Genomic DNA, 26,030 nt, shown 5'->3' on the forward strand with positions numbered 1-26,030 from the left:
TTCTGAACTCCAGTTAGATCCTACTGTTAGCAGAGGTGAACACTGGCCTGCAAAGGCAAACAAAATTCTCTTTACTGATGATTGAAGGCCAGATTAAATCTCTCTAATCAGCACACCACAGAGCCTTCACTGGGGTGGGCACTCATGAGAAGAGCAGTGTGTAGGCAACTGTCACCAACAGGCACTTGCCTTCAGCCTCCTGCCAACAGTTACAGCAGTACTAAAAGCAGTTATGATCCTGGAGCAGGATGGAAGGCTTTGTGAGGACAAGACTAGGCTCACAAATTTTAATGTGTAAACACAAAAAAAAAAAGAAAAACTGAGGAGGGTGAAACAAACACCAAACCCTTCTTGGAGACTTCATGGTATTCCTATGCTTAGGAAGATTTTTTTCTGAAAAATAGGGAGTGCATGTTGCCATCTCCTATTCACCGGCAGACTGTGGGCATTTCAGAGTTCAGCTCTAGAGTCCTCTGTACGAATTAAGTGAACAGAAAGTATTTTCTTGGTGTTGACCTGATAATGAAGACATTAAGCATCTCACCTCACATATAAATTCCAGCTGACCTTTTCAAATCCGTGATTCATAACATTCCTTCCCTATAAGCAATCAAAAGAAAACTAGCAACAAGATATATTCAGACAGACCAACACAAGTTAGCAGACCATTACTCCTCACCACTCAGCCCTTCACCCGTTCCAACATGCCAGAGGGTGGCGATTAGTGTCTGACATGCCCTGAAATTTGGTGGCATTTTTCCTGATGGCTTTCCTACTTCAAACAGTCTTTGGAACCATTCTAACAGTTTTCTCTTATGCTTTTTTGCTTCCTATCACTGAAATTAGCTCAATATTTCAACTATGCATGGAAGACACAGCTTACATTTCCCCCCTTCTATGTATGCTTATGTTCCACTAGAATTAATGGACATTACAGTCATGGACTGAGTACATACCACTTAGACTTCCTGAATTAAATACAGCAAGATCAAATGTTCCAGCAAAACACAGCCATATAACAAATTGGGCTTCTAGTTTTCCGTACTACTTCTTTTAATATACCCAAGCAGTTTTTTAGGGGCCTTCCAGCACATTTTATTACTCATATACCACCCCAGCCCCAGTCCTGCAATGTGACCTCTATAGGCAGACCCTTTGGCATATCCAGAGCTACTTAAGGGTCTATGAATGTACTACAGGATCTGACTCTAAGTATACACCTCTTTGCTTTCCAAAGTCTGTCCCCCCACAGGTGCATCAGACAGGGGTAGATCAATGGTAAATTATCTCAAACTGACATTAAGAGGAATCCTGCAAAGTTAAAAAATATTTGCATACATTTCTTAAATAAATATCTTTACATATGCTTTTGCTAACACTCAATATTATTCAAAGTGGAATCTCTTATTTTTTATTATTTCAAATTTCATTTACACAGTTTACACCTCTTGTTGACAGTTTTGCCTCTCTTTGATTACAAAAAGGCAAATGCTCAACTCTCTCACTTCTGTTTAGTTTGTTCTCTGCAGCCTGTAGTCCACAGTCTTAGAAGAACGCTGTAGGGTCCTCTCAACTGCAAAGAAGTCAGAAACTGCTCATCTAGTTTAAAAAAGAACAACTCTTGAAAAAGCAAATCATTGCAAAAAATTTTACTGCCTTCTAAGCTGGAAAACACAGTTTTATAAAACCTGTATTTGACATGATAGTCCTTTTTATAATCCACTCACAAGCCATTTTAAATTACCTAAGCCTGTTGGTGACTAGGATAGATGCTGCAAAAGAAACTCTGAAATGCTGGGAGGTCAAGTTTAGGTAAAATCCAAACTTCATCCTTCAAAAACCCCTGTAAATGTTTTACACATTGAAAAACTGATCTGTGTTTCTCCTCTGAGGGATGGCTCCTTTGCTTTCTTTCTGTAGGTAGCCAGCTCCCACCCGCTGTTGAAATATCATTTGCAGTTTCATGCAAGCATTAGAAGTAATGGGGCGAAGACTATTTCCACTATATTGTGCATTGAAAATCCTAAAGCCAGGTACCAGGACAGCAGTTACAATTTTGGGTCAAATGCCAGGTTCTATCTTAAAAGAATGCCACCCAAAAATTAACTGTGTTTAAAAAAATTATTTACTTAACACCCAGGAGGGTCAGATGGCCACAAGGGAAGGGCAAGCCCCTTCTTTGCAAATTTGAAAACTTCCCATGCAATCAAGTAACAGAGCTGTCACATTTATTTTTTCCACCTGGTCATCAGCATGGCTCATGTTTAATACAAATGCATATATTCTGAGTCATCGTCAGAAATCTCCCATATAAGACAGCAAATTTGTTAAGCACCAAAACCCCCAAAATAAAAAAAAAACAAACCCAAACCAAATCAAAACAAACAAAAAACCCCCAAACTGGTAACTCATGCATCTCTTCTGTGCACTTGTTTTCTTTGCAAAGAAAATGCTATTAGAACCCCAGCAGTCCCGTACAAGCAGCATCTATGGGAACAGGAGCTGCCCTGTTGTTTCCACAGGCCTGCAAGCATGCTTGCAGCAGGTTACATGGCCATGAAAGCCAAAGAGACATTCCCTGGAAGAGAAATCTGAACCTTGCAAATGTAAAAAACATTTAACAAAAGACTCAAGTGTTTTGCATAGTGGGAAAGGGGGAAAGAAAAGCGGCTCCTTTTGTTCTCTCCAGGTACGTCTACTTCCTTATCTGATGATAATGAAATAAATGTCACTACCAGCCACAGTCTTGGTCTCACAACCTTTCCAAATTATAAAGACTGAGGAGTCCACCACCACTGTGTGCTAGCTGGTGGAGGTGAAGGCAGCTTCCCCTGGAGCTTTTTGAACTGTCATCTTCACTAGTACCATAGCAATGACAGCATAATGGCTGCTCAGCAGAGGTTGGTGAATAGAACCTTCAATTAAGTGGAGCACAAGCTCATTACATTATAAACTGCCACATTTGTTATTGTTTCTGCTGAGATGGCCAAAGACAGAGTGCACAGGGCAGATGACCTATTTGCCTTACTCTTGGATGCAAAACAGACAAGACAAGATCAAGATCTCTTGGTACAGCAGTGGAAGGGGAAACATTTATAATGATGGATTTCTCTTCCACTTCCTCCTAACAGATAAAGAGACTTTTGTTTTGCTGATATGATCCTAGCACCTTTCACAGGCAGTACATTTTTTTAAATTAAAAGGAAGAAAGGCAGAGACATTGAGCACTCCGTATCTGGTCAGTAGATTTCTGTCCGAATCAATAAAAGGGTGCACAACATATGGAAAGACATTTTATTAACAGCAGAATTAAGATGAATTTAATGAGGGCTTTATGCTACCTTTTGCGTTTAAAATATTTCAGTCAGCCATCAAAAGAAGTTTATTCACACTGCTTTAATAAAGGTTTAACCCTGCATCAGAAACAATTAAAAAGTCAGCATTTGCCAGCAGTTACCGCAGTGGTGTGTAGCTTATTTTGGCATTCAGGCTGTTGCTAAATCCTCCTCCTGCTTCCTCCACAATAGTGATGTGTGGCCTGTGAAATGAGCCAATGAGTCAAGGTGCCACAATCTGTACTTGGGAGGGGGGTGGAGGAAAGGAGAGGGGTGGGAGGGAAGGTCTTTCTTCTCCTCCAATTCCCCACAACAGCCTAGATCTAACCTCCTGCAAAACTCGGTCTGTCTGCCACTGTGGAGGGTAAGGAACCTTTTTAGCAAAGACACAAGCAGGCATAGCCTGCTCTATGGCTTTTCACTCCACTTCTCCACTGAGGGACATATCCAGCATGAAGACAGAAGCTGCTGCGACACTCTGTGCTCCAGCTGTTGCTCTGCTATGACCAGAAGAACTACTACAGAAAACACTGTAGCCCCCTGCCCTCTCAATCTGCTTCAGGACTAATGGTAGAGAAACAGCCAAAAAGGTTTGTAACTGGCAACCTCTTTCACTAATGGGCCTTCTGGAATTCCTGCATTTCTTTAAAATTCAGCCATGCTTTATGAGTTAGGAAGATGGGGTCAAGCTCTATAAAAAGCCTTTAAGAGGACTCAGTCAAGCCCTTTCCCATTCTGCTCTCCTTGGGACTCCTTGACCTGGGCCAGAGCACTGAGCTGGGAGTTCTTGCATTCAGTGCATAAAGTCGCCAGTGCCGGATCTGGGCTGCTGGCACCTCCCAACCCACAAGAACCTCCCCTCCAGCCAGAGCAGGGAGCACTTTCATACCCTGGCCATGTGTCCCTTCCCAACACAGCTTCTTTTGAAGGAAATCACAGATTGAGACACATGTTTAGCTTGTAACTAAGAACAAACATTTTCTTCTTCTTAGCATTCTCTGGGTCTCCTCTCTACTTGTTTCCCCCAACTCATGATCTGTGCTGTAGCAACCTGTGGTTAACCTACCAGTTAAGTTATGGTAATGTTCCTGTCTCTAGTGCCTGACTCCCAATCCACAGTCTAGACCCATTCCATGTTCCATCAAATTCCAAGCTCACCCATTCCCTAAGTGGCCTACTAGATTATCTTCTCCATTGCTTCCCAACCTAGTCTTACAGACTTTAAGCTTTATATTCACTTCTTGCACCTTTTCTTGCTTGTACGCCCTCAGCTTAGCAACATAAAAAAATCTCCTTCCTTTTTGTGTGCTGTCATCTCTCCTTTACATCACATACACACTCTGAAACCTTCATCACATACTGCTCAGAAAAAGGACAAAGCCAGGAGTTGCTTTTAATTGAAGGGAAAAAAGTGAAGGCAGTCCTTAAAGGACTTCTCAGATGTCCTGATAAATACTCCAATAATAAAAAAGTAATTTTCCATGAGAAACTTTAAAACACAAAACACCATTAGTGCTGAAACTTCATCTTTTCCGTACCCAACTAAGCAGAAAACACAGTAAGTTTGAGCTGCAGAGGGCACAGGAATGGAACACAGGAAATTTATGAGCTCCCAGAATTAAAACATTTCTGCAAGAAGGGTGGAAATGGTTTGTGGTGGGTCCTTTATGGGAGCAGGAAGGGCACACAAACAACCTTAAAAGATCCATCAAGGAACACATTAAGGAACTGGCTCTGTGCATGGTCTGGGAGCACAAGAGACATCGCATCATCCTTGAGCTTCTCAGTGCAAGAGTCACTGAGGAGCCTCTACCCAGATGAGGCAGGGACGAGCACTTTCTGACTATTGAGCAGATGAGGAAGAGTGTGAAACTCCATCAGAACAAGGAGTTGAAAAGAGCAAAAAAACAGGGTACAAACTCTAGGGTACGTACAAAAGGTTTCTAGTTTTCTTTATGATCCCAAGTTTTACAAGTATCAGGTACTCTTAAAGTATTACTCCCAATGAGATATCCACAAATAAATTTCATTCTAAACTGCATTAAATAAGACATTCTAGACTGAATACTATTGTACAAAAGAAATATTTGTAAATACAGTACTACACTGAATATACTCCCATTAAGACAGCTCTATGCAAAGTTAATTTTTAAAACTAAAGTCATTTCAAAAATATGCTCTATTACGATAATACAGTTCTTATGACTAGAGGGCAGACATATACACAAACATTTATATAATAATGACACATGAAAGGCTTCACATGCTATTTACTATTGTGCTCACATAGTGCGTATTTTCAAGACTCTTTTCAAGCATTTATCAAATTCATCACAACTGCTAGGAAGTAGTAAGCTAGGTATTTTTAAGACTACTTTAAATTTAAAAATCTATTTTTGCTCCAAATTAGTATTTGCTATTTTTTTTAATTTCGCTTGATAGAAATTAGTTTTAATTTTTGCCCCCCAACCAGTTCTGAGGAACAGGAACAAGGTCTCATCTGAGACCTTGTATGACTTATTTAAACACAGAGCAAATTTTTATATTCAAGATATAAACCCCAGAAAATAGGGATTTATAATGAAAACATTGACAGGCATTTAACCATAGCCATACTGGTGGTTTATGCTATACAATATTAGTCTTACTTTTATTTTCATTCAAACCATGTGAACAGACATCTGTAGTAGTACATCTCTGGTGATACACATTAGGGTAAACTATGGGGAAGTTATACATTATGGAAATGATATCTCGGAACATAGAAACATACAATATGAAACATTTAGACATACTTAAGTCACACAGAGTTTGACAGCAACTACTATACTTGAAACACACAAGAATAAGGTTTTTTCTAGACTTTTTGTTGTTAAAGCCATATCTGGCAAACATTATGCACACAGATGATTTCACTGACATGAGCAGTTTGAGAGTTCGGAGGAACAAATGCACGCAAATGTTTAGAAGATCTGCTTCTGAAAGTAATCCTTTATGTTAAAAGATTACTAATAAAAGTCCAATTTTGAGACCCAGTAATTTTGTCTTCACTATTCATTTCAATTTTATAAAAAGATATTATATTGAAATTAAGTATTAACAAATATTTAATAAAACAAGTTATGAAAAACTATACTATAGATATTTACTTAATAAAGACTTACACCATATGCCCAGCACCATCTTCATACAGATGCATTGTAATTTCATCTAATCCTAAGAAAGTATGGTTTCCTACTAGTAGTTATTTTAGTAATTAAACACTTCACAAGAATTTAATATTACCTAGGACTTTATTATGCAGGAAAAAAAAAATAAACCAACCCTAAGTCTACCCCTGTAGTTTCTTCATCATTACTTTAACTTAATTTTACAAGCACCATAATTTTCTTTGATCTACAGGAGAGGAAAAGCCAAATTATCGCATGCAAAAATGTGATGTAAGCAGCACAACATTCAAAGTGTTAAAGAAATAAAAGATCTTTTTAAGAAATGAGAACCCATAATAATTAAAAGACACAGCAAAGCAAAATAAGCTACCTTTTAATTTATAGGTTGGTGGTCTGCTTCAGAAAACATGTACATGGAATCTGCATAATCATTATTTGTATCAGTTGCTTCTTGGTATGCATTAAAGCAGCTGAAGTAGTTTTTACATTAAACATTTGATGGGCGTTGTTGTGGTTTTGAAGTGGTTTGTTGTTTGTTTTTTGTTTTTAAGACTGAATTTCTGTAAACTAAATCCCAGCAGGTGCTGAGTGCATCCTAGATTTCCAAAGAAATTCAGAGCATTCGACTTTATTTAAGTGGGCTCAAGGAGCAACATTTCTACATCATGCAACAGACACAACAGAACTGTAATCATTACTGGCAGTGAAGAAACCTTGAACCAATGTGATGGTAGTCTGTGTACGAGCATAGAGTGATGTGATTCTTCCCAGTGCTCACACTTTTCTTAAAATACTTGTAAATGTTCCTAAGGTCTCAGGGTGTACTTTCTGTGTGAATAACTCCTAAATGGGAAGCTTTTCATATAGCCCTGGGCATGCATAACAGCAAATGCCTAGTGCCATCTACTGGGAGTGCCTGCTCCTGCTCGGATTTGCCATTTTGTCTATAAAAAAGGTTATGAGCAAACAGTGCACTAGGTTTGCACACATTGAAACGTTTAGTCCTAACTTCAGACAAAAAAGTATTTTTAAAATACAATTTGGAAGAACAGACCTGCACTCCAGGTGCTAATATACAAACAGAAAAAGAGCAAGTAAAAACACCTCACTAGCACAAGTGATCCCATGTAACTCATACATGCTTACAAAATTGTGGTTCAAAAAAGAGACAGAAGGTCATCTCTATTCTAAAATACCTCCCAATGGTATTTCATTAATTTAAATTTTTTTTGGGGGGAAATGTCACTTATTTCTGATCTACAACTATATATTAAATATAAATTAAATACTGCATTGTGTTAGTTTGTCTCTTACAGAAAGGACAGAGGTATCATTCCAAGCACAGAAATTGAAATGATACTTTCATTCAAGTCCTTGTCCTGCAAATATTTAACTGCATAGAGTTGAAAATGTTGTTTGAAAGCCCCATTTGCTGCTCTGCTGGCACTTCGCTCCTTTACGCTGTGTGGGCAGGGGTTCCAGAAGGTTCAAAAGTCTCATCCCATATGGAATTTGCCACTGAATTAGAAGGCAACCAAGCTCCACACCGTCCCAGACTCAGTGGACACATGGCATGGTGGTATGGTTGAAGGACTGCAATTCACACAGATCTGGATGGTGGGAAAAGTACTAACTCAAAGTGTTATGTCATAAAAAAATCATGAGAACTTGGGGTATTTTATGTATATTCAGAAGTCAAAGTCACAGGGCATTGTGGCATTTAAGCAGATGTTGGCTCTACGTCTCATTCCCATGTTTTATTCGATACATGCTATACCATTTACTTGCAACCCTCTAAATACACCACACACACGAAAAACAAACCAAAGGCAAAACAAGCCTATATTACTTTATAAGCATCTGGGGAATTTAGATTACTCTTTAAATATGTAAGATATGTGATTGTATATTATTCCACTGCTAGCAGATGAATTTGGGTTTATTATATATAAATATCTCTCTCTCTCTCTATATATATATATATATATAAAGTAGTCAGTGGAACTCAATCTATTAATGGTTGCACAGTTAGGGATCAAAGGGAATAAACAGTAGTGTTAACTTTTTAATTCCAAAATGTGACTACTGGATTATGACAGAAAAACAATTTGACAAAACAGATAATGCAATGCTTTGCAAATAGGTACAGAACAGCAAAACCTCCCATGGGCTCTATGTGTTTCTAGCTGATCAACTTGGGATCTCCTTTTCAGAGTGGGAATAAAATGGCCAGAAGGCTGTGTGTCCCCATTTTAAGGTAGACACTGGCAACATGAGCACACATCAAAAGGTACAAAATGAGGACTAAGGAAATTTGCTTACCCTATATTTTTAGGGTTTTAAATCTGGCTCAGCGGCAAATATAACGGGAAACCAAGGTCAAGCTGACACAATGTGGGTTATTCTCTCTCTTCCTCAATATGTGTTTGCAGCTCCTATCAAGGTTAATGGGAGTTTTGTGCACATGTGGGGGAAACAGAACACAAATGCTGCAAAAATTGGACTCAGATTTAGTTCAAATAAAGTGTAATCAGCTTTAGAAAAAATCCATCAGCTTGAAAATTGATCTCTTATCACTGAAAAAAATCTTTAAAACATCATCTCCATATGCTTGCTAAGTCCAGCTCTGGGAAAAACTGCTCATAACATTCTGCAGCCTTATGAACCAGTTGTGAATGTAGCACAACACCCAAGCTGGTTCTCTTTTGAGGCTTCAAACACTGATCAGCCAGGGCTGTATCTTTTTTATTTGGGTGTCAAGAAAATTCTTAGTCATGTTTAAAATTAGCTCAGTGCAGCTTTTATTTTCTCCCACATAACCATGTACACTCACAATACTATGCGAACATTACAGATACGCTTTTGTTGTTCAAGTGAAACACAAAATACTTAGGTTCAAGGTTTTCATCAATAACAAACTCATGGAGATGAGGTCTTATGGCACCCTTTCCAGACCTAATGGACAAACCTGGACCTTACATGAGAAGTACAGCTGCATCTGGGCATTAAATTGCATGTTTCCATTTAGTTATGTAGAGAAGTGTCACATAACTAAGGAATATGCTGTCAGAGGAATAAAAGAATTAACTTTTAAAATCTGCACACTTTTTGTACATAATTTTCAGTACAACATATTTGATTTATAATAAAAATGTGAAAAGAAACACATGGAGTGTAACTACAGTATACTACTAAAGATTTTGGGAAATGTTTTTAAGTCCTATGATTTAATAGCAATCAACATCCTAAATTCTTTAATGCATCTTTTTAGAAGTAGAAATGGCATTTAATAAAATATTTCACCATTTTTGCCAAGAATGAGAAAAATAATATAAAATTTAAGAGACAATATTTTGGACAATGAAGTTAGCATTTCCAAACTTCTTGAAATCTCAGATATGAAACCCCTCACTCAAGCCAGTGACTTTTATTAAAAAAAAAAGGCAAATAAACTTCTGGCTCAAAGGAAAATTTAAACAAACCACAGCAACTCATAGCACATTGTTTCCTGCAGCAGAGACACCCATTCCTACAAGGGCCTTCATTACGCATGACACAACAAGCAGCACCCATTCAACCTGAGGGAAGCCCACAGGCTCGCAGGGCCACTGGCTGGCTCTTTGTCACCAAATGCAGCAGGTTGAATGCAGACATCACTGTGATATCCTCACCAACAAAACCAGAGGCAAAGAACAGGGGCAAGAGCTGAGTAGGGAAGAAAAAAAAAAAAAAGAAAAAAAAAAGATGAGAACAAATTAAAACATCAAAAATGTTAAGATACAGTCACAGAAAAAACAATAATTGAAATTTTATAAGACCACCACATGGGAGCACAATTCTACATGCAATTTTCTTAGTATGTCTAGCCCATTTCTGATACACCATCCCCTACCATTTTGATATATATTACATAGTATTCAGTGAAACCATTTAATATGCTACAAAGTGAGAGGGAGGGGGCATTTTTATGAGGGGCATTCACAGCTGCTTTAGATACCCAACTGAGAGCAACTTGGGGGGGTAGCAGTCTAAGTGGTCACAAGTACAGAGGTACTAAGGAAGAAACCTTAGGACTGCAACTAGATAGCAGAAATCCTGCCTGGAACACCCAGGAATGCTAGGCAGAGCAAACATGTAGGCTTTTTCTATTTATTTTATTCAAAACAAAATCAGTCTGCAACATTTCTGAATAGTGAATGCTGGAAACCAGTCATTGCTAAAAAATTGTTCTTTTAATGACTTGTTTGAGGAATGTGACATTTCATTGTAATAAACTTGTCAGATATTTTAAAACCAGGACTTTTCAAGGGCAGGAAATAATTCATGTTGTAAACTGTCCATGAGATACATTTAAACAATCTTCCGGCCAGTTCAAATATAGAAAACAGAGAAATGGCAGTCACAAGATTTTATTTCAGAAGGGTTTCATGCACAAATACTAATTGTTTTGTTCACCCCATGATGGGAGGGAGGAAATGCAGCTGCCTTATAGCCCAGCCATGTACAGCCATAGCTCACTTCATAATTATGTGACAGGGGACCAGAGCCAACCCACAGCAAAGTCAGTACGGAAATTCTCTGGGATTCTCGTGGAAGCAGGATCGGGCCCCGTGTGACTGAGAAGTGGCCGGGCAGGTCTCCCAGCCTCCTCCCAGGCCTTTCTTTTTGGTCTGCGGCAGCTCCGGAGCCGCGGCAGGCAGCGTCCAGCAATGGCCCACAGCAGGCGCTATCCCAAGCGTTTCCCCAACGGTGAATAAACTGCCCATGGTTTCATCCTGAAGAGCAAGACTCAGAGAGGACATCTGTAGAACACTCCAGAGAGGTGGTGGATGCCTCATCTCTGGAAACACTCAAGGTCAGAATGGACAAGAGTCTGTGCAACCTGATCTCATTGAAGCTGTCCCTGCTCACTGCAGGGGGTTGGACTAGATGGCCTTTAAAGGTCCCTTCCGAGACAAACCGTTCCATGACGATTCCGTGACTGTAACAAGCACCCAGCACCCAGCCGTATCCATTACCAAACCGGTCTGGAGCGTATCCGACAGAAATCTGCCCGCATCAACACGCCTCAACTCGGGCGTACCCAAACCAAACTCGCCGCGAAACCCTCGACTCCTCCGTGCTGCCCGACGGCGGGGGCCGGGCAGGCGCTGCGAGAAGGGCAGCCCGCGAGCACCTTCACACCTTCACACACAAACCCGTCTCGCGTAGCAGCGGAGCTGCGCGAAAACCTGCGCGAACCCCTCCAGAGCAGACGGGCGGGACGCCAGAGGTGTGCGGGCAGGCAGCCGCAGCCCCACGCCGTCCTCGCTGCCGGCCCTGCCCCGCCGCCCCGGCCGCACTACAAGGCCACGCTCCGAGCGCCCCCCACCGGCGGGCGGCCCGCACCGCCCCCGGCCCGGCCCGAGCGAGGCGGCGCCGCCTGGCGGCCTCCGCCTGGCCCACGCCTGCGAGGTGCGGGATTGACCGGCCAGAGCAGCGCCGCCTCCCTGCCTCCCTCCTCCTCCCCTTCTTCCCCTCATCCCCCTCCTCCCTCTCCCTGCTCTCCCTCTCCTTCTCCTTCTCCCTCTTCCTCTCCCTCCCTCAAGTGTAAACAGCTTGGAGGACATTATTTGAAATTCCCGAGGATTATAAAATAGATCCTGGCCTCTTGAAAATGTCAAGTATTTCACTGTTCACCAATGTGTTGTTATTTACTCTCAAGTATTCATAAAGACTCAGAGTATATGCAAGTCTGAAAGCCCAATAAAATATCACTGAGCATCCATGCAAGTGCTTTGCTGCAGTTAGCATATTTTATTCTTTGATTGCTGAGGCTTTGATTGCTATTTCTATTTACTCTGTACATTACAGCAGTGCCCAGTAGTTCCAGTAGGAGAGGACCTCCCAGTGCCAGTTACTGTATGCACACACAAACCCTGCTGCAGGGAGCTTACAGACTCCGGTAAGAATGGCTTGTGAAGAATCAGTAAAGAGAAACGCAAAGTCAGACTCATTGCAATTCACATATTTGTTTGGAGGTGCTTCACCCCTGCTTGCCAATTCCATGGGTACAAAGAAGAGACTGAGGGAGAATGACAGGTTTGCATCTTCCCTCTGCTCTTTCTGTGGCACATGCAAGCTTGGCCATAGCATTCAGCAGGCTCCGGTGCCATGTTTATGCCTCAGACTTATTTAACAGGAACAGCCAGAGCACGACAAGAAACATGGGAAGAAGTCCTGAGAAGGGCAATGAAGTTGTTGAAGGGTCTGGAGCATGTGTCTTATGAGGAATGGCTGAGGAATCTGGGGTTGTTTAGCTTGGAAAAGGGGAGGCTCAGGAGTGACCTTATCACTCTCTACAACTACCTGAAAGGAGGGTGTAGCCAGGTGAGGTTGGTCTCTTCTCCCAGGCAGCTAGTGACCAGACAAGAAGGCACAGTCTTGAGCAGCACCAAGGAAGGCTTAGGTTGGACATTAGGAAGAAGTTCGACACAGAAAGGGTGACTGGGCATTGGAATGGGCTGCCCAGGGAGGTGGCAGAGTCACCGTCCCTGGAGGGGTTTAAGGAAAGACTGAATGTGGCACTTGGTGCCATGGTCTAGTTGACAAGGTGGTGTTTGGTCATAGGTTGGACTCGATGATCTCAGAGGTCTTTTCCAACCTAGTTGATTCTGTGATTCTGTGAAAACACCATCCTGGGAATAGCATTGCTAGTGGTTTAAACTACCGTACCACATGTATCCGACCCTTTCCAGGTTAAGCAAAGCCCACATGCTGGTGCTGGAGACACCTGCCTGAGCCCCGAGGGAGCCCAGCTGTGCTGACTCACATCCCACCTTGCTACTGTCAAGGCTGGGGGGCCTGGGTACAGCCAGCTAACGCGACTGTCACACGCCTGAGCCACAGTGAGTACTGCAGTGCTGCACTTCCACCACACAGACTTGATAACCCCAACATCTTTATTGCAACTTTACTGCAACATGCCACTTTTCTGGAAGGACAGATGCTCCACAAAGAGGTCAGAACAGACCTCACAGTCCTGGGAAGGAGATTATTCTTTTACACATCACTTTTTGGTTTCACTGTTTGGTGGTTTGCGGTTGTTTTTTTTTTAAACACATGCTGCTTGATGCACTGCCTGCAACACCCAGAACACTGTTGGCTCCTCATCAGTTGTCATCAGACCCCTTGGAGCCCCTTCACTGCACTTCACCCTTTAACCTAGCACAACATGGATCTTCCATCTGTCCGTCTTTCCTAAGATGGACACCATGCTCAGCGATAACTTGTAAATAACTTATAAATAACTTATAAATACAGCTAATACAAATACAGCAGTAACTATGTCATTAGGTGGACTTCAGAAGCTGTTTTCTAGGGTACACATTGGAACTCCAGGAAAGCCTTCCTTTTAGAATCCTAATATTGGCATATATGAAAGAACTGCTAGCTTTCAAGAGCTTCTATGTTGTCCATTGTGGACATTCAGAAATCCTAAGTTCAGCCCCAAAACAAACATGATTAGTTATAAAGTAACATAGGTGGTCTCTCAAATTTGTCCTTCGGAAATTAAGAACTTTTTATGTACTCAGGTTATGTTTTGTCAACCTCTGTCTGCAATTAGAAAAGTTTCTTCGGGGGAAGGACAACTTGGGAGATTAAATTCTGATATTACCACATCTTGTTTTTAAGAGCAGTAATGGAAACATCAAGGATCTTGGGAGCTCATAACACTACTTGTTTAAATTTTTCCATATTCAGTGTTTTTCCTGACAACTCAGGTCCTGAATTCCTAAAATTACATGAGAATCCCAGCTCTCACAAGAAAAAATGTGAAGCTTTAGCTCTTTACAAGTAAATTAAAAAACCAGCCACAAATTCTTAAGGGAAGAATCAGGATTTTTTTCTTGCCCCAATAATGAGACCTTAATAGTGTGAGGCTTCTACTTTTTTTTCCAATTTCCCTCCCCCCACCCTCAAGTCTCTGGCCTCATTTGGAGGGCAGGAAACAATTAAGAGATAGGTATACACTAGCCAGAGAGCCAGGCTCCCAGGCTCTTGACAGGAAGTCCTGTGTCACTGGAAAAAGCAAAGAGCAAAAATATTGCCACACTGAAGAAAACCAAGCAACCAGAAGTCAGAAGGCAGTAAAGGCCTGGGAGTCAACTATACTCAAGTGTTACATTAACAGTTTCATTTTTATCAATGCTTGTTTTGTTAAGCATTTTTCAGTCCAGCAATAAGTTCGAACAGTTGTTTTGCAAAGGGTTTACTTATTTATTTTGACATAAAGCAAACTATAACCAAAAGTTTCCCCGATAAAGCTTAGTGGAATATTTTGTATATACATTTATTCCAGCCTTATCATTTGGATATTTTTTTTAATTTGGTTTTTGCTCACCTAAAGCTGCTGCCAGTGAAACTCAGCAGACAGGACAAATCAACCCCTGGCCACTGCAGGAACAAGAAGTGCAGCCTAGAGAGAGAACCACATGAGCAAGTGTTTCAGTAGATCATGTCTTTTGGTGTCTAAACAGTTATTTACTCCCTAGTCATTTTCCCCTGACACATTCTGTGCTAATGCCAAAGCCCTTGGTCTTTCCTGCTCCCTGCATTGCACTTAGTGGTTTTTTAGGGACTTCACTGTTTGCAGTTAATGTCTCAGGTTTGTCATGGTGCATGCTACGGTGGGGGCAAAGGCAATGTTGAATAGCTTGCACAGAGATGTTTAATAAACCATCATCAAGCTGCCAGGAGACTAGAGCACAGGAAAACTTTTCAGCAGGGGTATGATGACTGCTGGTTATTTATCAGAGAAGGAAGGGAAGAGTTCCAGTTCCCACTCCTGATGCAAGATCTCTGATCCTTAAACTAGCATCCTTTGCTAGTATTCTCACACTTACATACTTCACTACCTGGGCTAACCAAGCCTTCTGTCCTGGCCTCCTAACAGCCTGATAGAACAATGAGAAGTCAGCCTTCAGCCCTTCAAAAAACACACATCCTGTGAATATGCATTTGTGTTTTATAATTATATTTTTTAGACAACTGAACACTTCAATGTGCTGTACTGTATTCGAAGCATTTTGCACAGAATAGTAAAGGTAATTGATAAAACCTTGGGAAAGGGTAAATTTAGATTAGATATTAGGAAGAAATTCTTCACTGTGACAGTGGTGAGGCACCGGAGCAGGTTGCCCAGAGAAGTTGTTGATGCCCCATCCCTGGAAATGTTCAAGGGATTGTATGGGGCTCTGAGCAACCTGGTCTAGTTGAAGGTGCCCCTGCTCATGGCAGGGTGGTCCCTTCCAAGCCAAACCATTTTGTGATTCTATGAAATTTACCTTTAAAGAGAGATTTTAGGCTCTGGATTTTCATGTGCTTGATAATGCAAACCAGGTGTCTTCAAAAGTTCATGATTTGCTATTAAAATACCTTGCAAAAGCTCATGGTCTGATGAGAGTAAAACACTCTTTAAGTAAGATAAGTTAGTAAGCTAAGCTAATGATAATTATAAATTTAAGCTTCTCAAAGACTTACTGAAGAGGCATAAAGCATTCTAAATTAAATTAATTGCATTAACCTTACAGCTCTACAGATGTACTGTAGCTTTTAACTTGCATGCTTGTCTGCATATAGTCTCCCCCCATACAATATTAGCTTCTCAGTTACAGCCACAGAAATCTGAAGTATTAGACCTGAATTCCCACTTCACTTTAAAGACTCTCAATTAAAGCATGTTCTCCTTAGCTGTCTGTGCTGGAATGTGCAAACTGAAGGGCAGTCCAGTCTACTTTTAGGATGTTTACATTGTGCCCCGAGAAAAGAGGTAATTACTGCTATACCTTGTAATATTTGAGTGGAAGACCAGGAATCATCAACCTTGAAACTTGAAGTTAATATTATCATTAGAAAGGAATCTAAACAGTGAAGTTCAAAACCTTTTTGCTTTCTTGAATTTTACATATTTGCTGATACTGGATTTTGTTCTTAAACCCTTCCCATAGCAACTGAAACTCAAACCTAAAAAACCTTCCTGCAAAATGCACAGTCTAACATATAAGACATTTTCAAGAATTGGTTTGGCTCACATATGCTTTAAGATACTGACAGAACCAGCTACAGGTGCTGTAATGGCCCTTACTTACAGGAATTATCATTTTCAAAGGAACCAGAGAAGTGCTTAACTGGAGAGTTGATTTAGTGTTCCATAGCATGAACTACAGCTGTGTCCCTGCACCTGCAGAGCAAGCAGGGCTGGAGGTGGGCAGACACCCACCTGGGCACACCAAGCATGACATGAACCAGGGCTGCTTAAGCTCAAGGGGTGCAGGAGCCCCTCCCCAGTCCCCCAGCTTCCTCATGGTGCCCAGAGGCCAGCCTTCTTTCTCCTGTGAAATGGGGTTATATAGCCCAGTCCGTTGATGTTACTGAGGTATCTTTTCTGTGTTCAAGCTGGAAGGCTTCAGTAGCAATGCCTTCTATATCCATCATGTTAAAAGGGTAGGGGTGAAAGAAGAAAAGTCTAAAGGTTGAGATCAGACAAAAAAACCAGAGGAAAGCAGGAAAAGAGGGTGAGCAGGAATGCATAAAGTTTCCCACTGAGGTGAATCAAAGATATTTTTAGGAGTTCAGCCTTTAGTCTGAGCTTTATTACCCAGACTTTGGTCCTCCATCTAAGAGAGAGAGATTCCCACAACAGATTTTACATTACCATCCAGGCTAAAATGATCATCTTTCCAAGAAGTTATTAAAAATCTTGGGAAATAAACCAGATTCTGAAACCTCTGTACACAATTCAGTGTAATTTCACTGATTTCAATTGTTGACAAAAAGATATTCTATGTAAGGAGGCTCCATGTGTCTGTGTTTCCATTTATATTAGAATGGTTATCCAGAATAGAAAAATTATTTATACTGGGAAAAATATTACATCTGAGCAGAGAACAAAGAACTATATTTAATTTTCATCTAAATACCAAATTGAGTTAACATCCTCTTTAACCTGGGAAGCTCAAAATCCCTTACAGGAATAACCCTTTTTGTATGCTGAACTGGCCACTGCATTGTTCCCCTCACCAGCTAGTGAAAAACCAGTTTGGCAACAAAGAGGCCGATGTGCTGGTGTAACTAAAGCCCAGGGGTGTGTCCAGTGGCCAAATTAAAAAAGCCTGAGAAGTGAGAGGATAATCAAAACAAAGGGTTTTCTGAAGGCTGTACCTTCCCAAAAAAGCAACAAGGGGAAAGTTACATTATTGCCTCCCTGTTCTGCAACTGCTCCCATGAATGAGCAGATTGCAAGGCTGATTTCTCCTTATTTTACTACCTAATATTGCACACAGCAGGGCAGTGGTCCTGGTCCCCTCTGAACAGACAAAGGACATGGCCTGTGAGGATGTAGAGGACATTCCTGCTACACTGAGTACAAGTGGAGGAGGGAGGTAATTAATTCTTCTTTAAGTAATACAAAAGTTAAGAGTGTCCTTGCTCAAGGTACTCTAACTTGGTCTGTAGGGAGGAGTGTAAAATGGATGGAGATTTTGTTAGTATAGAGACAAAACACTGCAACCCTTGTGGGCAACAGATGAAATGGGAAAAGTGAAACTGCAAAGAAAAAGTGGAGACCTCAAGGAGAGGAAGAGACTAGGCAAGTAAGGAGTCCCCAAGCCTGGGACGAAAGAGGATGCTTGGCTAAGGGCAGAAACCAGTGACTCTCTCAGCCTTGCAAGTGCTCACACATCTGTCATTTGCAGATTGTTTCCTAATAGTTATGACTGGCAATACTTCCCAGAGGAAAGTAAATATCAGTCAGTTGGGGTGCTCCCCCACTCCAGCTCCTCCCAGATCCGATGCACCAAAATAGCGCTGAACTGCACTTTCATTTTCCCTGACTTGGTAGTCTGCCAACATACAGCACATTCCTTTTATGGCAGTGAGTTTATAACTGCAATGGTCATAAACTATTCTTAAATGTGTCTTTTCCGAGAATCACGATCCTTTCAACATCTCGAAAAATTTCTCATCTTTTCCATTCCAGGCAGTCCTCTCCAGGACAGTGGTAAAGATTTAATTGCTTCTGGTGCTCAGATGATGAGATACAAGTGTTCTGGAAATAACCTTTTAATTTAACAATTCCTATTGGCAAGCCCAAAACCTTTTTGTGTTGCTCTCAAATAAAGGCTTCATTATCAGTACTAAAAGAAAAAAAACCCAAATTTTAAAAACTTCTGGGTTACTGCTGTGAATAGAATTATTCAAGGGGTACCCAGCACTTCGAGACATGAAACCCATTTTTGCTATGAGGTCGATTTGAGTAACTACTCAAATCCACTAACATTTGCACAGCAGAGGTAACAAGCTTTCTATTCTGTCTGGTTTTAAATTGGGACAAATCCCATGCATCATTTACCAGAAGGTTAAATACAACTTTCTTTTATAGCAGTGAACAGAAGCCCTTCAATAGAAATTTCTATTCTGCTTTTCTGAAACACCTTTGTATTAGTTTTCACTTCTCAAAGAAAAAAAAAATTACTAATCTTGAAGATTAAACATACATATTTGGAAATGGCATTCTTTTAAGCTGTGTTACACAGTACTCTGTAACTCAGCAGACTTCTTGCTCATCTTATGAAGCCTGTTTGCCTGGGTAACGATACACAATAGATATGTGATACAAGCAGTTCCTCTTAGGTAGAGTATCTCATACAAATGCAGTAAAGAGAAAGCCTCCAGCTAGCTGGTATGACTCAACAGGACTTCCTTCCAACATGACACAACAAAAAAGTACACTCTTTTCAAAAGAGTTCTTAAAAGGAGATGAGTGAAAACCGGCCCTGCACGGTTTGCTGAGCATGCACTTCTGACCCGCATGGCACAGACAGGATGTGGTGCGGGAGGTGTGAAGGATACTGCCACTTCCTCTGCACAGAGAGGCTGAATTCTCAAACATTGCAGACTGGTTAAATTTGATGACCCTCTTTTATGAGGCACTGTAAGGAAATGTAAAAGTGACACTTACTAGTTCACTGAAGGAGACAAGCTCGCTGAACACATCAGAGCTAAAAAAGTTGTGATTTCAGCTGTGGTTTTGCCCTCCAGTTTAATGAGCTCTCAGAGTAAAACCTGTATCAGAGAATAAAAAACCCCAACACGCACTACCACAGCAGCAAACTAAAGCATCCTCAATGGATGCCATGGGGTTATTACAGTTTTTCATAGGAAATTATCAACAAAAAATCAGTGCGTCTATGGCCAGCAGATTTTTAAGATATTTAAAACTCTTTTAATTGAAAAAGTGGCTGATGCTAATATCTGTCTACATGTATATGCACATAATATGCATATACATGCATATACATGCATAAGATGCCATGTACCTTACTAGGAAAATAAACTACCAGTGCAAAAGACACATTTGTCTTGTGTAATTTAATTCTGCATTCAGTTCTTCCGTACAAACCACTTGAAAGCTGAATTATCTCCCTGTATTTTTATAATTTACTACTTGAGCAAATACAACTTTTAAATCAGATTCTGAGTATTTAGTATTTTGTAAAAAAGTTTGTAAGTAAAGAACGGGGTTTATAAAATTTAGTTACGATCTGTCAGGTGGCGTAACTTCATTTTAGAACAATTCAGGCTGGTGATTTCTTTTTTTATCCTCCCAGCTGCTAGAAAAGCATTTTGAGTTAAAGACATCATAGCTGCCACTTTCTTCCCAGCAGTCTCCCTTACAAGGAAATTTTCTACGTGGCTTTCTCAGTAAACCAGTACCACTCCTCACCACCGAGCGGCGGCAGCTCCCTTTCGTGCAATCACACGCTGCACAGCCCCGTGAGTTGTCCTTCAAACAACATCCTCAGCACACACAGGTCTTCGCGTATGTCAACAGAATGAAAGCACCCTTTAAAAATGTACCTTTGATCACACAAATAGTGTCACGATGGCATGCAGAGCAGCCTTATGAATATACAAGAAAACCTCAGCCTTTTATCCAAAATTTTTTTTTTAAAATTATAGAAATTCTGACACTGCACAAATAAAAAAAAAAAAAAAAAAGGAACGGCTCACACACACTGTAATAGCAACATTAATTATCCAAAAACCAAAGGAGCTATATGCAGTTGAAAAAAACCACAAAAACATCTAATCCATACCAAAATAAAATTCCATCAAGTAAAACAGAAACTCCTAAGTGTTCTCTCATCAAAGGTGCACTTTAATTTTTACGAATAACAGTGAGAAGACATTACAGCAAGTAAGGAAATAGTATTTGTCTTTATATCTTAAATCTTCTTTGAACTTACAGTTCAAACAGATGATGAGTCTGTTTGACCAGATGAGTGAATACAGAATGTCAATGACTGAAAAATGAGAGAGCGAGCAAAACTATTTCTCTCCTAACAACAATAAATTTGATTCAATTATAAAGATTATTTGATTTTAAACCACTATCCAAGGTGGACTAATTTAACAAATATTTTAATTTCAATTTCTGTAACACCATTTTTGTAAAACAAATCTTCACTTGGTTGGGCTACCATTAAGTATGTTGATTAGCTAAAAATATGTAACTGCCATTTAATAGCCAGGATTATAAGTACATCTACCTGTACTTAGGTAATTACAGGGATAAAAACATATATTCAAGACTCTCCTTCTTCCAAGAGAAAATGTCATAGGATCATAGAATCACAGAATGGTTTGTGTTAGAAGGGACTTTAAAGATCTAGTTCCACCCCCCACCTCCCCTTGCTGTGGGGAGGGACACCTTCCACTACAGCAAGTTGCTCAAAGCCCCATCCAACCTGGCCTTGAACACTTCAAGGCATGTGGCATCCACAACTTCTCTGGGCAACCTGTTTCAGCGCTTCACCGCCCTTACAGTAAAGAATTTCTTCCTAATGCCTAATCTAAACCTGTCCTCTTTCAGTTTGAAGCCATTCCCCATTGTCCTATCACTACAGGCCTTTATTAAAAGTCCTTCTCCAGCTTTCTCATAGCCCCCTTTAGGTACTGGAAGGCTGCTCTAAGGTCTTCCTGGAGCCTTTTCTTCTCCACGCTGAACAACTCTAGCACTCTCAGCCTGTCTTCACAGGAGAGGTGCTCCAGCTTCTGAATACCTTCCAAAGATAAACTTTTTTCAATGAAAAATATGACGTGGAATCCGTGTGAGCTGAATTGTGATTTTCATTCTAGTGCAGTTTAAAAATGCACAAACATAGCATTTTTTTTTTAATTAGCTGAATATATTTACATTGTATGTGCAGCACAAGAATTTGCACCTTTAGGCATCCTAAAGCTATTTTTCAATTCATGAACAAAAGAAGTATTAATTCTAGCAAAACATACTACTTCAAAATCTGCTTCAATTATTTCTCTTTAATTGTCTCTCAAGTGTCCAGAATACGGAGATGTCTCTTCCACCTTTCTTAATTGACTGAAAAATATTTATTAAATGTTACATATTTGTCAATCCACATTCCCCAGCCATGCATTCAAAAGACAAAAATACTCATCCTATAGCCCTGCAGCTGGACTTGCAGTAACCATGCAAAATCTTTTCTGCAGGGCAAAAAGTACTTACCTTTGAAAAAAACCCCACACATAAATACTTTCTCCTGGTCTGTTAGAGCAACCTTACAATAGTGCCAGGGCTGGCAGCAGCCCCGCAGTTCTGCGTGGAGCCACCCTAGACACGCACCCCAGGGCTGGCCGTGCCAGCGCACCTGGCTCACGGGGTGGGCACGCCAGTGACATCAGCTCGGCTGGTTCGGAGGGGGTCATAGGGGAACAACGCAGACACCACGTTCATTCTCCTCTTCCCTCAGCCTTTTGCTAGTTCCAAAGCTTTGTAGTTCAGCTTCCCAGCTCGATCAATATTCTAAGATAAATGTTGATGTTTTCTTTGCATAATCTGTCCTTAAAAGTGATATCTGTTCCACTTCCTTCAGAAGAGGCAGCAGCAGGCACCCGCAGGCAGCCCCCCCGCCACAGCCTGCTGTCAGGAACTTCATTAAGCATCGCCCCAAAATGCAGTTTGTTTCTGTCCTACTTGGACTTGTGCTCCAAAAAAGGAAATCCTGCACTTAAAGCATCAGGGTCCTTCTATCCCTTCTTGGTCCTGACATTTCACACCACTCTCACGGAGACATCAGAAGTTCCTCAGCAACTCAGCCATGCCCCCACAGCATTCTCTATCCCCAGCACAGGACCATTCTCCCACAGTTCACTTTAGCACATATCTGTGCAAGCATGCGAGCCCTCAGAACCCCAATCAAGATAAAACAATAAAGGACATCGAGCTCTATGTCCACTTATGAAACAATAACTACTGGTTAGAATTCTAACATTTGCTTAATAGGTTATTTTTAGAGCACTGGTATATATGTACAGAAAGATTGACAATCTCTTACAATTATCTAAACGTTTGGAAATTCTATGTAGTGGCTGGGCAAAACAAATAAGAAAATTAATAAACCATAAGCTATGATCAGTTAAGCAAATTCACAAATTTTGCTATTTGTAACCCAATACAAAGAAAACAAAACACGCACACCAGATTATCAGGTTGGAAATAGGCTGACTGCCCAGATGACCTTCCATGGCAGTATAGCTGAGGGACTTTTTTAAAAAACAGCAGAGGCAATCATCTGAAGAAGTTGCAGTGACTAATTTCAAACCATTGAAATCTGATGCACAGACCTTGCTCTGCACACAAATTGTAAATGCAGCTGTCAAAGCTGCATTTTTTTAAGAGAGGTCTTTATTGAAGTCTATCAAGCTTTCAGTCTCACTCTTAGGAACTCACTTCAGGTGCTTAGCTGGATAGATATGAGACTATCAGAAATTAGGCACAGTAATGCTGAACCACTGTATTCCTGGATGATGGAGCTATCCTGTGGGCCTGCAACCTTTCCCTGAGGTTGCTCTTCCTCTTCTGACAGATTAGGATATTTATCCTACAGTGTCTGGGAAATAAGGTGGGGCAATCATCCAGAAAAGAGCATGCATCTTGGAGGATTTTTGAAAGGCTTTTGCCTTTTACAAAAACTCAGGAGTAAGATAACAATGTCCATTTTTAAAAAGGGAGGAAAAAATGACTGATGAATTACATGGCCGTAAGCCCATCTTCAACACCCAGAAAGCTTTTAAAACAAATTACTAAATAATCCATAAACAGGCAATGAAAATTAAAAAGCAAAAAGCCACCATGATGAACTTGCCAAAATCTACCCATCAACCAATGTAATTTCCTTCTTTTGTTCTATTCTACAGGCAGGATGAAGGCAGTAAATCAAAGACATCTCAAATATAAAGTATTTTTTGACAGAACAAACTGGAAAAGCACCTTCATTTCGGATCAAGGTCCAATATCACAGGTGCAGAGCTGCTTGAATATACACACTCGTTCAGTGCTTCTCCTGCTGACCAGGGCCAAACCCCAGCAAGTAGTCCTGCTAAATCTGCAGAGACACGAACCTGCAAAGAGTGTCAAACACTCTGAAACAACCTGAGCAGATGGTCTTAATAAATTGGAGAAATGGTGAAAAATCATTGAAATGAAATTAAATGCAGCCAAGTACAAAGACTCATGCTTGGACTTTAAAAGAAATCTTCAAATGCACAAAACAACCAAAAGGAAGACTACTAGACCAGTAGCAGTATTGCAGAAAAGGATGTCAAGGTTACTGTGATGATAAATTGAGGCAACAGTGTGAAACTATTAAAAAAAGGCAAATAATCTGGAGTTTATTAAATAGAGAAACATAATACATAGTATCAGGGGTTGGTGAGGAAGTCTGCTCTCCTCAGTAGCAGTGAGGTATCAGCTGGAATACCCTTCTGGTTTGGGGCATAGTACAGAGACAACTGAGGAAAGCCCAGAAAAGTAAAAAAAAAAAAAGAGTGGTTCAGAAAACCAAATCTCTGCAAAAAAATTTTTAAGAACTTGGTTTGTTTAGTCTACAAGAGTGATTGTGGAGATGGGATAATGCTCTGAAAATCTGCATCTCATCTTAAATAGCATTACATCACTCAGCTATTACACTGTCTTTATTACTGTCACAGTTATTACTTGACTGTCATTAGAGAAACATATGTAACAGAGCAACAAAAAGGGTTTGTTTCCCCCAGACAGCTACTGTATTTCACATTTTAAAAGACTTCATGGGCAGAGTCTAGAGTTTTGCAAAGTATCTGTTGTAATCCTTCCCAGCATGGTTCAACAACTGCTAAAATAAATTGGTACAATCCAGCACCTCCCTTAAGTTCAGAGGCAAGTAGCAAAGCTGCCTTGTGTTTTTGGACGAGGGGTGCCAGGTAGCAGTTTAGAAACCAGCAGTAGCTGGTGGGTCCCTTTCCCAGTGAGCTGCTAATTTGCTACACAAGTCGGTGAAGTCCCTTACTTGAGCTTGCTTTTAGGAAAAAGCAGAAGTACATACAACAAGTATGTACACAGACAATCTGTTTTCTCTTATGAAAAGAGGTGTTAAGAGGTGTGCTGTTAGCACAGAGTATTTTTCCACTGATGAAGCACTGATTTTAATCCTGCAAAAACAGGAAAAAATGAGGATGCAGTCTAAAAGTACAGTTCCCACAGCAAGCACTTGGGCTTTGACCAACAGGGCTGATTTTATTTTTCTGCAGCCATTCAAAAGCTACAGAAAACCCAAGTCACTTTATTTGTGGAGTTTCTGAATTTGCATCTCAGGGCTGTAGCTTCACACAAGTGGCTGATCCACCTTTTCTTTTCCACCTGTCCCTGAGCTGGCAGCCTAAGCACCTGCTCCTGTTTTAACTCCCTTTTCTTTCTTACATTTTTGTTATGGCTACTGACAGTGCTATTGCTGTGCAGGAGTGGAAGCCTAACCAATTCTGACCTTCAAGCCTTGGTTTCAGCATCGTGCAGACTGGATCAGTGCCCTGCTGAATCATTCGTTAGTACAAATTCAACTTGAATTTGTAGGTATAGGCTGTGACTGCTCATCATCGGGACACATAAGGAGGGATCTGCATTGATTTCATGTTTAATATCAACCTTCCTCCCAGCAGCAGAATGGTGACAATCTGACCCAGGTGGCAAAGCCTGCTTGTACGAAGTTAACTGTTTTTCTCAGCCAATTGAGCAACTTTACATCAAACTAATGCTTGCTCGTGAACCAGCTGCCCCAAGGCCAAAGTCACTGTACTGCATGAACCAAAAGAGACATCCATGTGGCTCTCACCCCACCCAACCCACCGCCAGGTCCTCCAAGTGGTTAAAATCACCTCTACTCTCTGTGGGTGCCGCTGGAGCACAGCCTCGCCTGCGGATTTCCCTGAGAACCATTCACCGCACCGGGGAACGGAGAGGAACAAGAACAGGCCAGTCCCCAAGCCCTCAGACAGACCGACCCCTCTCTGGGCTGTTTTCTTTTGGCAACAACTGGCACAGATCACTTCCCCAGGAAGCTGCTAAGGTTCCGTGTGTTGAATTATTTTTTTCCATTTTCATTGTGTGGTGGGAGTGAAAGTGGTGGCATTTGGCAGCTACTTTCCATCA

At 40.9% G+C, this 26,030-nt stretch overlaps 1 protein-coding gene across 3 annotated transcripts in view; it reads right to left on the minus strand.

Moving 5' to 3' along the window:
* The window catches only part of MSRB3 (methionine sulfoxide reductase B3), a 107,635-nt gene that overhangs the window by 78,711 nt on the left and 2,894 nt on the right, over positions 1-26,030 (minus strand). For all 3 annotated transcript variants that reach the window (XM_017822158.1, XM_017822159.1, XM_017822157.1), the window contains one exon: positions 10,084-10,210. In XM_017822158.1, coding sequence (XP_017677647.1) covers positions 10,084-10,210 — 127 coding nt within the window. Of the gene's footprint in view, positions 1-10,083; positions 10,211-26,030 lie in introns of those variants that run through there.

This window comes from Lepidothrix coronata, unplaced genomic scaffold (genome assembly GCF_001604755.1).
Source record: "Lepidothrix coronata isolate B3197 unplaced genomic scaffold, Lepidothrix_coronata-1.0 Scaffold95, whole genome shotgun sequence".
Classification (NCBI taxonomy): Eukaryota; Metazoa; Chordata; class Aves; order Passeriformes; family Pipridae; genus Lepidothrix; species Lepidothrix coronata.